The sequence below is a fragment of the Sesamum indicum genome, linkage group LG10 (genome assembly GCF_000512975.1).
Source record: "Sesamum indicum cultivar Zhongzhi No. 13 linkage group LG10, S_indicum_v1.0, whole genome shotgun sequence".
Taxonomy (NCBI): Eukaryota; Viridiplantae; Streptophyta; class Magnoliopsida; order Lamiales; family Pedaliaceae; genus Sesamum; species Sesamum indicum.
The window spans coordinates 2,878,479-2,890,625 of NC_026154.1; the positions used below are offsets into that span (position 1 = coordinate 2,878,479).

The 12,147-nt window shown below is 37.5% G+C and overlaps 3 protein-coding genes across 6 annotated transcripts; 1 reads left to right on the forward strand and 2 right to left on the reverse strand.

Annotated features, from left to right (window-relative positions):
• On the forward strand, window positions 1,210–3,275 carry LOC105171756 (50S ribosomal protein L28, chloroplastic). 2 transcript variants are annotated; one of them, XR_848601.2, is made up of 3 exons: window positions 1,210–1,528; window positions 2,727–3,018; window positions 3,159–3,275. XR_848601.2 is itself a non-coding variant. In XM_011092969.2 (2 exons), exons 1-2 carry the CDS (start codon window positions 1,306–1,308, stop codon window positions 2,957–2,959), a joined length of 456 nt encoding a protein of 151 aa, XP_011091271.1. In that variant the 5' UTR covers window positions 1,210–1,305; the 3' UTR covers window positions 2,960–3,143. The 2 variants fall into 2 exon arrangements, 1 of the variants encoding a protein (XP_011091271.1); XM_011092969.2 differs by lacking the exon at window positions 3,159–3,275 and having other exon boundaries at window positions 2,727–3,143.
• LOC105171757 (protein NPGR2) lies at window positions 4,386–8,969 on the reverse strand. Of its 3 annotated transcripts, none has more exons than XM_011092970.2 (6): window positions 8,712–8,969; window positions 7,635–7,915; window positions 6,867–7,119; window positions 5,477–6,690; window positions 5,084–5,237; window positions 4,386–5,016 (listed from the first exon to the last, which is right to left on the reverse strand). In XM_011092970.2, the coding sequence occupies exons 2-6, from the start codon at window positions 7,887–7,889 to the stop codon at window positions 4,700–4,702; spliced, it is 2,193 nt and encodes a 730-aa protein (XP_011091272.1). In that variant the 5' UTR covers window positions 7,890–7,915; window positions 8,712–8,969; the 3' UTR covers window positions 4,386–4,699. The 3 variants fall into 3 exon arrangements, with proteins under 3 accessions (XP_011091272.1, XP_011091274.1, XP_011091273.1); XM_011092972.2 differs by lacking the exon at window positions 8,712–8,969 and adding an exon at window positions 8,502–8,643; XM_011092971.2 differs by lacking the exon at window positions 8,712–8,969 and adding an exon at window positions 8,356–8,495.
• LOC105171758 (glycine-rich cell wall structural protein) lies at window positions 10,649–12,147 on the reverse strand. The gene has a single exon (XM_020697460.1). The coding sequence runs from the start codon at window positions 12,109–12,111 to the stop codon at window positions 10,918–10,920; it is 1,194 nt and encodes a 397-aa protein (XP_020553119.1). The 5' UTR covers window positions 12,112–12,147; the 3' UTR covers window positions 10,649–10,917.

The following is a 12,147-nucleotide window of genomic DNA, read 5'->3' on the forward strand; positions in this document are numbered from 1 at the left end:
CTGTTGGTTCCTTACTCTACAAATTAATTTTCTCTTAGTACAAAAAATTAATTGTGGGGAACATTCCTAGTCGTGTTTAAATTGGGTTTTAAATCTTAAAATACTGTTGAAATTTTGAAATGCAATTTATATTATGGCCGAGTCTTAAGACTGAACAAACACAGGCTGCTTGAAATAATCTTTCGCTTTCCTGCACATGGGGAAGGGCCATTCATCTTAGTTGGTTATCTATTTATGTGTTTGTGCCTGTGTAGTCTGTGAGAACAGGCAGATGATTGATCTCTGTGGAACCTGGAATGACCAAAACCAAACTGGTTTACTCAAAATTCTCTGCACTTTGATCTTGTCCTCTGATGATCCCAAACTAATAAGTGTTATTTCTTTGTGCTTCTAACATACTTTTCTTTTTTGTCAAAGGTACGCCAACGCTGGATCAGTTCCTAGAAGGTGCAGGTGCAGGTGCAGGTGTTGGTTCAAACCAGGCTTAGTATCCACTTGTCTACAAGTATTGAGCATCATCATTTGTGCCATTAGCAATTGAATGGATTTGAAAAGTGTCAAACCCATTCAAAGAATCATGGTTAGATAAGATCATTATCAAATTTGCTTGCTATTTCTGCAAATAGCTCGATATCGTTTTTGAGTAGTTAAAAAGTGACTACAGTTGATTTCAAGTTAGATATAGATCAATGTGTAATGTCAACTTTCAACTATGTCAAACTGGCTTATAGGCTGCCAACAATTATTTCAGACTTGATAACTGAACTCTTGTTAAAATGAAACTAAAGTCAAATACCTGTTTTTCAATTGACTATCATCAGTCTATAATTTTGCATGCAGTATTTCAAAATGAGATGCATGAATTCCACTAAAGACTCGTGGAAAGGAAAAATATTCATGTGCTGAATTCTTCATATCAAAGAAAATGATACATAGATTATATCGACATGACATGATTCTTACTGCTAATTATCATAGTTCGTAATATTAGGTGCCGGAATTCTTGGTTCTGGTAAGATTTTTTCTATAGAAAATATTCTAAATATGGCAGTCCCTCTTCTTGCACTGTAAATCTATTAACCGAGGTAGATAAATGTTGTAAAAGCACAAACATATGGGGTAAAATGTATAATAATAATATTCAAGGGGCCAAAGTGGAAAATCGAAAAGAACGGTTGGGATAAACAAATTAAACAGCATCCATTATCCACACCATTTTCCTTCACTCGCTTCCCCTTTGCTTGAAACGTTTTCTGGGCCAAAGAAAGATAAAAAGGGAAGAAAAAAAGACTGAACTTTGCAGCAATGGCGACGATTACAGCTACACTAGGACCGATAATGGTGGGTGTGGCAGCGAAAAAATCCCAAAATTTTAGCAAACTTTCATTGAAGAGTTCAAGAACAAGCTCAGAGATTGGTTTCGTTGCATCCCAGCTGAGTGGCATCAAGATTTCAACAGCCCACTTTCAGAAAAGTGCCCCTCTTCCTATTTCTGCTCCTCGAAGGCCTTCCCTTCAGCCTGTTGCCCGTAAGTTTCTTATCCTTAATTGCTCTTTGGGTTCTTGATATGAAGAATTTATCTTCTTGTTTCTTTCCTTGATATAATTTTTTTTTTTTTTAAGTTTTTTAACGTTTGTATGTTTTTTGTTTGCTTCCCCTTTCTGGGTAGAGTGAGATAATTAGTCTGTGCTGGTATGAATGATTTAACTTGTTCCCAATTAGGAAGGGAAAGGGAAAGTTTTGTGTTATAATGGAGGGGAGGTGCAATCTTTAAATCAGACTGTATTAAATACCATTGTTGTGTTGTGTGCTCCTGTTGTTGTACTCTGTTTAGAGGATGAAAGGTTGGATTAGCATTATGGTTTGCTTAAAGCTACTATATAAGTAGGATAAATTATAGAATTTCCAAGAAACACTTATATTAGAAAGTGTATCAGGATCCAAGAGTGCAGTTTTCGACTTTTGTTATAACGTAGTTTTAGTTCGAATCTCGTACTGCTTATTGATTTGGTACTCCGAAACTGGCTATCGGGATCCTCTGCCTTGTATAAAAAAGATCAGTATATATCACTCTAGGATATGAAGATGTCGTATTGATATGTAAATTTTGTTTTTAATGGAACTGTGATTTTCTTTAGACTACCATTCAAATGTCAACTGGGATCTGGTTAGAACGTTATAAATCCTTTGCAAAGTGATTCCCACTTGCTGAAATATATGTATGTTTGGTGCTAGTGCCAAGTGGTAGCATGCAATTAGAAGGGGCAGCTCCTTTGTCTTTACAAACTAACATTTCTGGGAACTGGATGTTAGAACACTTCTCATTTGTGCTCGATTACTGGTTGCACAAATGAAGCCTTTTGCCCGTGTAAGTTGCACTCTGCTAAACCTAACATCATATCAAGTGCGGAGTGATTTTTCTGTAGTATATCTCACTTCAAGGTCGTTAATTGATTGTTTTAGAAGTATCTTAATGTCCAGACTAGTTCAAAGTAGGCCTATAGAATATAGATTAGCATTTTTTCACGTGCATTCACATAGGAACCATCAGCAAGAAAGTTATATCTTTTATGCGATACCAAGAAAATGTTAGGGGTTATATCCAGGATTTGACAATGCACTAAGAAAAACCGGTTGGATGCTAAGGAAGAAGAAAACCTTGGTTCTTGCTCGATCATTTGCATTGAATTTTGGGAGTTATATTGAACCCGTTCTGCATCATTCAGGTAGAGTATGTCCTTTCACCGGGAAGAAATCGAACAAGGCAAACAAGGTTTCTCACTCAAACCACAAGACAATAAAGCGGCAGTTTGTGAATCTGCAGTATAAGAGAATCTGGTGGGAAGCTGGGAAACGCTACGTCAAATTGCGATTGTCGACAAAAGCTATAAAGACCATAGAGAAGAATGGACTGGATGCGGTGGCTAAGAAGGCTGGAATTGATCTCAGCAAGAAATGATTTGAACAGCGAATTCATTTTAATAGGGACAGGAAAAAGACTGACGATTGCTCGTTCCTGTAAGGTTTTCATTCTTTTATGTTTGTAGCTTCTTCTTCTGCTGCTCTATATGAGAAACTTCATTGTTATATGCTTCCGATGTTTTAATTTTCTAATGATGAAAAGCGAAGTATTCATTCTGTTACTCCCTCTCTTCCAGATAGCGTTGATCAATTTGACTGCAAACGGAGTTCTGAATAAGAGTTGAAAAAGTAAAAGTTTTGTATAATTTTATGTTGTCCTAAAGAGCAGTGGTTGAGATTTGGTATTTGTCTTACTTTATATGAGTTATTGTAATTCATTTATCGTTATCAGTTATATTAAAGTATTGCACAGTGCATTGATATGAGTTATTATAATTTATTTATCAACTATCATTATTAGTTAAAAAAGAAAAGACAAGTAAAATAATCAATATACTATATGCAAAATTCATATGCTAGTTTTGGAATTGGGCAAAATCGCAAACTAATCCCACAATTTAAGGTCATTTCAAATTTCATCCCATGTTTTGTGGGATTTAAATTTAACCCCGTGTTTCATTTAAAAGTTGCAAAAATAGACCAAAACGTTACATAAAATCTCCAACACTAACAGATATTAAAATTAACAGCTAAGAACCTATGTGAAAGTCACATGTACATGAGTCAAAAAAATTATCATACGTTGGTTTTAACGCGTGAGTTAGTGGGAGGGAGTTCTTTCGCAATGTTTTGACCTCTTTTTGTTACTTCTAATGAAACATGAAGTTAAATCTAAAACCTTATAAAGCATGGGCGAAATTTGAAATAGCCCTAAACTATGGGATTAAGTTTACAATTTTGCCTCTGAATTACAATGTGAGATTATTGAAGTATGGTGATCGTACACATGTTTAACTTAACCTTATGTCCTAGGAAAAATACATTTTTTCATTAATTTTTACAATGTCACCTCAACAGGACAAACAAAAAAGAGCATATAATCATCTAAAGAATTCAGAAAATATTACTTGGTAGCATTCAGAAGACAATTTCAGGCTCCAACTGAACATTTTCCTTCACATGCACAACTCACATGATTTTAAATTCATAATTGCAATTTGTATTCCCAACTTAGAACATTTCTCACTTTGGTTCCATAATATAGAAACGATCAATTATACCATAGAATGCATCAAGAACTCGGGACGCTATCAAGTACATCAATGATTTCATAATCCAGCAAAATTCTGTGCAGATTTTCTTCCCTGTAGTTGTGCAGCCCATGATCGATATAAGTACATCCAATGATTTGTACATAGAAAATTTTACTTCAAGATGCCTTAAGTTCAGTTTGTTTAAGAAATCGAGCTGTAACACGATGGAGAAAATGGATTAAAACTGCAGATGGGCTCTCGCACAGGGACTTTCTATCAGTATCTAACATCTATTGTTACAAAGTAAACATCGACTCGTTAGTGTTTCAAATGTGGATAGAGTTAGCTGTCAGAACTTCAAGATTCTGAGTGATAAAGACTAACCTTGGATGGACTCCCCTGATTGTCAAATATATGAAAACAGAACGAAGGACGTGATATCGTTAGTGGCATCTGTGAACATGCATCTTGGTAGAGAATTAGCCAAAGTTGTCCTGGTCAAAATGTCATCTGGGGTGAACTTATAGAACTGAAAATTACTGGACCAAAAAGACAACGAAATGTGTTGTAGATCATGCAATGCATCATCTGAAAGGTTCAACTGGCTCGGATTCTTGGAGAATGGCTGCAGCCTCGAAACACTCTGCTGCCTCCAGAGCTGATGCACTGCTTTCACTCTTGTAGAGCAGGCCGAGATTGTACCAGGCGGTAGAGTTAGTTCTGTCGAGCCGCAAAGCATCAGTCAGAAAGCTTTTTACAACTGGAGGTGATTGGTTGCTGATTTGTCTGAGAACAATAGCAGTAGATATCAAGCTTGGGACGTGATTAGGTTCAATGTCCAGTGCCTTCTCGAAAGACTTCAGAGCTTCCTTCGGCAGGCCTTTAGCTTCATAGAGTAAACCTGGCAAAATGAAATAAGAACCATTGACAGAGACTTCTGTTACATTTTTATATAGAACATGATTTACCTGCAGAATGTAATCTTGAAGCTGAATGAGGATTGATAGCTTCGGATTTTGAAAGGCATATCTCTGCATCCCTCCATTGAGACAAGCTGGTGTACACATTTGCTAGATCATGCCATGTTTCCATTTCTAAATTTGTACTGCCTTTCTGCTTGTCCTGTGATGGAAATGGTTTTCAGAATAATGAAGATGAACATGAAAACAGAAAAAAGAAGGTAAGATGGGCTAAAGTATCCAAAAACCAATTCGATATCACACAAAAACATCCCAGTTTACTTTCTCTGATTGCTGAAAGCATATAAATTCAGAATAATCTTCCAGAACTTGAAATTCAGTATAAGAATATGTACTTGCATGCTTAAATATAGATCTAGAACATCATAATCTGGCACATACTTTTAAGAGCTTTTGCTGAGATCGAAAACTCTTTCTCTGGACTTGAAGAACGGCAAGAAGTTTCGTATATGTTTCAACTGCATCCCTCAAACGGCCCTGTACAATCTGCAGTTTGGCCTTGCTCCTCAGCAATTCTCCTTGATCCCATTTCCCTGCTTCATCCAGAGCAGCATCAATTATGTTTTCAGCGTCAACATATCTTTTCTGAGCTGACAAAATACGAGCTAGAAGAATCCAAGTCTTTACATTAGACCCAGCTTCCAGTTTCAGTAGCTGCTTTGCATAATAAAGAGCAGCATCCAACTTTCTCTGCTCAGCATTTTCTAGACTAAGAGAAAATAAAATGCTAGAATTTTTCCCTTCAGTCATTCTTTGAGCAGTTTCAAGTGCCTCAAGTGCTTCAGATTGCCTCGATATTCTCTGGGCATCAGACCCTACACCTCCAGATTGGGCTGAAAGAGAGAGACCTCGTAAGTAATTTGCAAAACTAGCCCTCTGCTCACATTTTTCCGATTGAGCAAGCAGTTTATGAATATATTCAATCCCTTCTTCAAGCGAATTAGAATCCTCGGCACAAATCTTTGAAGCCAGTGATAACTCAAACCCGCAGCTATGATTCTCTCTATTATTCAAAAGGTTCCGCAACAAATTCAGAGCAATTATATCATCACCTTCTGCGTGGTAACACAGGGCTAGAGACGTGTACTTTTCTTTGCTTTCAACAATTCCTGGAGGTAACTCTTCAATCTGGTGGGCTAGCGACGTGCATTCACCAGCTATTGACAATGCGAAACCAAGGTGATCCAGAATTGACGGGTCCCATCCAATCCTTTTGAGCATAAATTTTTTGAGAATAAGGAGCAGCAGGAGAATAGCTTCTTCAACGTTGTTTCTTGGTATGAACGAGCCCTCCATCTGTGAGCGAAGATTTGGAGGGCTTGCGTCATGACCACTGTAAAGAAGAAATATAGCAAAATCCTTCTCTAATTTTGTTCTAGTTTCCACGTCAAGATTCCACTGATAAAGTAGGGCCCTTCTATAAGCTAAAATTACTTCTTGAGGATCATAAGCAAGTTTGGATAAGTCTGGAAGTAACCCAACGGCATTGTTTAACGTCTCCAGCAATTTACAGTCAGAAGCAAAATTTTCAGGTAAGCCATCTGGTATTGCAGATTCAAAAGTATCCAGTATTACTTTGCATGATTGAGCAGCTTCTGCAAAATCCCAAGGAAGTGAGCTTAGTGACTAAAACAAGTAAAACCAAGAATGAAGTTAAGAAACATTAAAACAGTATACATCTGTAGGAAATCGAAAAACAGCATCCCTCTATTTCTGACCCAAATAAAGGCATGAAATTACTTGTATACAGTGGAAAATCTTAAAGCAATACCTGTATACCTTCCAAGAGCCTGCAGTGATTTTGCTTTGAGAAAGATTGCCTCAACAAGTAAACTCACTGCGTGCATAGACATTGGCGGAGTATTGTCACTTTGAGAATGACGTCTAGGAAGCTCGCATCTTCTAACTACAGTGATTTTTATTCTGGGAACCACTGCAGCAATGTCGATTCCTTCAAAAACCCGAAGAGCAGCTTCCACATTCCCCTTTTGATACTCAAGTCGTCCCAATAAAGCTCTTGCTTCCTACAAGTCCCACATAAAATGAGACCACTAACGGAAAACTGATAAGAAACAAAGGTAACTTGTGCATTTGAAGAAAGCAGGATCTGGATTGGATAAACTGGTGTTTTACCGAAACACCAACACAAATCCAGTTTGCCTCAGTCTACATTACAGAGTTGAAAATTCAAATTATTTTGGAGAAAAGATCATTTCAGTAACGATCCCATGAATACTTCAGTAGAGAATAGTTAAAACCATTAAAAAATATGTTCAAGAGAATGATTTCATGCAAATTGCAGAGAAAGAAAGATCACAGTTTAGAAATAAGCATTGAATGTAGTTCCACCTCGGACATTATTATAACTAAGTTACAAAATCATACACACACGCGCGCTTCAAGACATCTAATGTTTGTCACTCGTATGTCTTCTGCCAATTCGATTTTTCAAGAGTCGCAAGAAGGAGATAATAGCTAAATGAAAAAATCATCCCTCAGTTTAAGTCACCTACAATGCAGTAAAGCCAGATTCACGAACCTCATAATTTAAAAAGCCACTCTCGCGAAGCGATGATTCTGCCTCTTCTATGTTGCTGGTGTCAACTTTTGTGTCAGTCTCACCTGCTCGAGAAGAATACCCACTGGCCGAATAGTCCCGAGTTGCCAGGGACTCTGATGAAGGAATTATTTCATCCACTCTTAAGTGCTCCCCGGAGCAAATGCATTTCATCATCTTCCTCAGTTTTAAGCTCAACGTAGATTTTTGTCTGTACAGCCAATATTTAATTCTCATCCCGTCTCATCACAGTTGTTGTGTTCCTGATCACCAACAGATCAGAAAAGAATTAACCCCAAATCCACTGGATTCCCGCACATAACAATGACTAGATTTTCATTCATGCAACACTCATACAACTAAAATCCACTCAACTTTTGGAGAAAGCGATCCTTTCTACAGAGAAGATAACAAGAAGACTGAACGACAAAAGCACTTAAACATGCCATCGTGAACATTTCCACTTTTTCACAAAGACAGACAGAATTTCGATCAATACTTCCCTCGTAAAACAAGATAGAATGCTCACACTCTCCATTACGCATCAAGTTTTCGTTGCATCTCCATCTACGAGTATAAAAAATTCCCCTCAAACGTATCTCTAAAAATCAAGCAATTACAGATACTAAACTCACAAGAACACTACTGCAGCAAGCAAGTTGAGACTCCTAAACATACTTCAAATTCAACACTTCCACATTACCTCTTTAAGGACAAATCCCCAACAAGGACCCCAAAACCCAGCTCCAAGAACCACCAATTACCCCAGAAAAACATCAGACCTCACCAAATAAAAGAACTCGCAGTACAAAAGCACAGCAGAAAGCAATTTACTCAGGAGAAACTCACCAAACATCCAGGTAGATTTAGCACTAGACAAAACCCATAAACCAAAAGTCAAAGATGCAACTTTTGACAGAGAAAAAAGCCAAGTGAAAAACAAACAAACTACCCACCACCCCATCATTCCATCATAGTGAAAAACAACAAGCAGTGAACATAATTACAAAAAAATGCAGCTACATTAAAAAAATATACAAAAATTATTAAAGAAAGCACCTTTTGTGCTGGGTGGAAAGGCATGGGCAGAGCCCACAACACATAAAATCCATCACAGCCCATTTCTCATCTCCAGCAGTAAAGACCTTTTCTTGATTTTACAGGTTGAGATTAACCAACAACCAAGAATCCAAAGCTTTTTTTTCCACCTTACTTTTAAAAGTCAGTAATTTTTCCTCATGGGTTTTTTTTTTATTCTGGAGTGTGAATTCTCCAAGAAAAGTCTCAAAAGTCAGAGGAAGAAATGTTGTAGGTGAGCATTAAATATGATATCTAACAGCAACCTGAATCTTCACCTTCAGACAGACAGAAGAAGCACACAAAGAGCCAATATGGACTAAAGATTTTCTTAATGGAATTTTTTATTGCACAAATTGTACTGACATCAATAAATTATGGTCACATAGTATTACATGTTTCTCATTGAGAATTGTGTCCTTTGAATTAGCTAAGTTCCACACTGGTATGTGTGTGTGTGGGTGAGAGAGAGAGAGAGGAAGACTTTTGAGCAGTGTTAGGTGGGTCCATTTGTTGAATTTGTTTCTTTAATTCCCATCACTGGAGGCAACGGGACTTAACTTAGTTGGCATAGTTAAACTTTATAATTAAAGTATAACAGGGATGATTACACTTTTCTTTAGTTATATTTGATAAAATTAAATTTAATTTTTTTATAATTTAAAAAAATTATATTTAATACCACTGAAATTTGCTTCCCTCCAACAATAAGTCTCCTTGTTAGTCGTAAATTCGATGAATCTTGATTACGAAAGACGAAACAAATCTCAAGAATTTTAAATATAATTATCAAATCATAGAAAAATTATAAGTATTTACACTAAATTTCATAAAAAAAGAGTATAATTATCTCAAAATAATATGCTCAATTTTCACCAGATTTGGATCTTCATAATTAAATCAAATCATTCGAGAATCAAAATTGAATTATATATAGATAGATAATAATTGAATCCGGATGTCAAAAAACGAAAATTATATCCGGAATCAGCAAATCCTGATTTTTTGTCGGAATGGGACAATGGGTTTCCTTGCTGGATTGTTGGGCTACTTCAATGATAGGAATGAACATTTTGGGGCCGTTTTTCACTATGATGGAATGTATGTTTTTTTTAAGGAAAAAAAAAATAGATAATTTCGATTCCGATCGTTACGACATATTAAAACATGCCCACAAAATCATAAACTGCTTACAAGAACACTTACAAGGACGGCAACACAACAACGGAACGAACGAGTTGAAGAGTCTTCCCTCTATGACATACAAAAATGTATTAGAATAATTTGTAACTTTTTTTCATTTACGAGGTGTTTAAACGTAAGTCTTATGTGATCATAATTATTTATGCACCATGGATCCCATTTATATTTTTAATTTCTATTTTATATATTTTCATTTGAAATAATTTTATCGTTATTTTAATTCAATTATTACATTTTTTTGCACGAGCACATACATATATATGTAAATATAAACATATTTTTTAATTATTAACTTAATAAAATAATAATATATATTTTTGATAACATAATATAACAAATCATTAACGAGTCTAAAACAATAAAACCATTATTAATTTCATTCAAATAAAAAGCATACACTAATTTGATACCACCAATAATAATAAATGAGGTGGGGTTGTAACTCTTTCACTTAGGTTTTGGTCATGATACCGAACTCTAGCAGCCTACCTACTCAATTCCATCTCATCGTACTTTCATAATTTAATATTATTTATGTGAATTTGTACTTATATAAAACGTGTATATTTTATATTCAAATTTACATAGACAACATCAATCCATCTTAACATAATAAGAGATATATTTAATATATATATATATATTGTGAAATAAAGGTGAAACAATAGTCAATACACTGCTCATTGAGATTATTGCATGCACTTCTATAATAATAATAATTGTACTTAATTTTTTATTTCTTTTTTCCTTCTAAGATTATGATATTTTTGAACGTTACATGTTACATCAACTATTTTTGAATTCTGCCCTCTAGACAGATTACAACTTTGAAATTGTAGGATGAAGAAATTTTCAACTTTATAACTATAAATCATTCATGACAAAATAATTGTAATAAATAAAAGAGGGATAATAATGGTTGGTATAATAGATATTTTGAATTGGTATGCTTGTAATATCTTGAATCCATGCTGAGAAGAGTAAATTAATTATGTCCAATTCCACCGCCGCCACCGCCACCGCCACCTCCCCCGAATCCTCCTCCTACTCCTCCACCTTTTCCAAATCCGCCGCCAAACCCTCCACCAGAACCACCGCCCATGCCACCACCGAACCCTCCACCTTTACCAAAGCCGCCGCCAATTCCTCCACCTTTTCCAAAACCACTACCTACACCACCTCCCTTGCCAAAACCTCCACCAATTCCACCCCCCTTACCGACACCGCCTCCAAAGCCACCACCCTTGCCATATCCTCCGCCTACTCCACCACCTTTTCCAAAACCACCCCCAATACCACCACCTTTACCAATTCCTCCACCCTTGCCGAACCCTCCCCCAATTCCACCACCTCCTAGACCACCACCTTTACCAATGCCACCTCCAATTCCGCCACCCTTGCCAAACCCTCCTCCAACGCCACCACCACCTCCTAGACCACCACCTTTGCCAATGCCACCACCAACTCCACCACCAATGCCACCTCCAATTCCGCCACCCTTGCCAACCCCTCCTCCAACTCCACCACCACCACCTTTGCCAATGCCACCACCAACTCCACCACCCTTGCCAAACCCTCCTCCAACTCCACCACCAACACCACCACCTTTACCAATGCCACCTCCAATTCCGCCACCCTTGCCAACCCCTCCTCCAACTCCACCACCACCTCCTAGACCACCACCTTTGCCAATGCCACCTCCAATTCCGCCACCTTTGCCAAACCCTCCTCCAACTCCACCACCAACACCACCTCCTAGACCACCACCTTTACCAATGCCACCTCCAATTCCACCACCCTTTCCAAACCCTCCTCCAACTCCACCACCACTTCCTAGACCACCACCTTTGCCAATGCCACCACCAACTCCACCACCCTTGCCAAACCCTCCTCCAATTCCACCACCACCTCCTAAACCACCACCAACCCCACCACCCTTTCCATATCCTCCTCCGACTCCATCACCAAGACCGCCACCTCCAAAACCACCTCCACCCCCAAATCCGCCTCCACCACCTACTCCAAACCCCCCACCCCCTCCAAACCCTCCACCCTTGCCGATTATCGGAAACTTCTTGTCATCATTTATGGTCCTAGCAATAACAACAGTAGTACTCACCACAAGAACATGAAAACAAAGCAAAAACAGAATGCCAACTCTCATTGCACCACTTGCCATTTCAAAGGACAAATTAATGTACTGCAATTTGTGTGA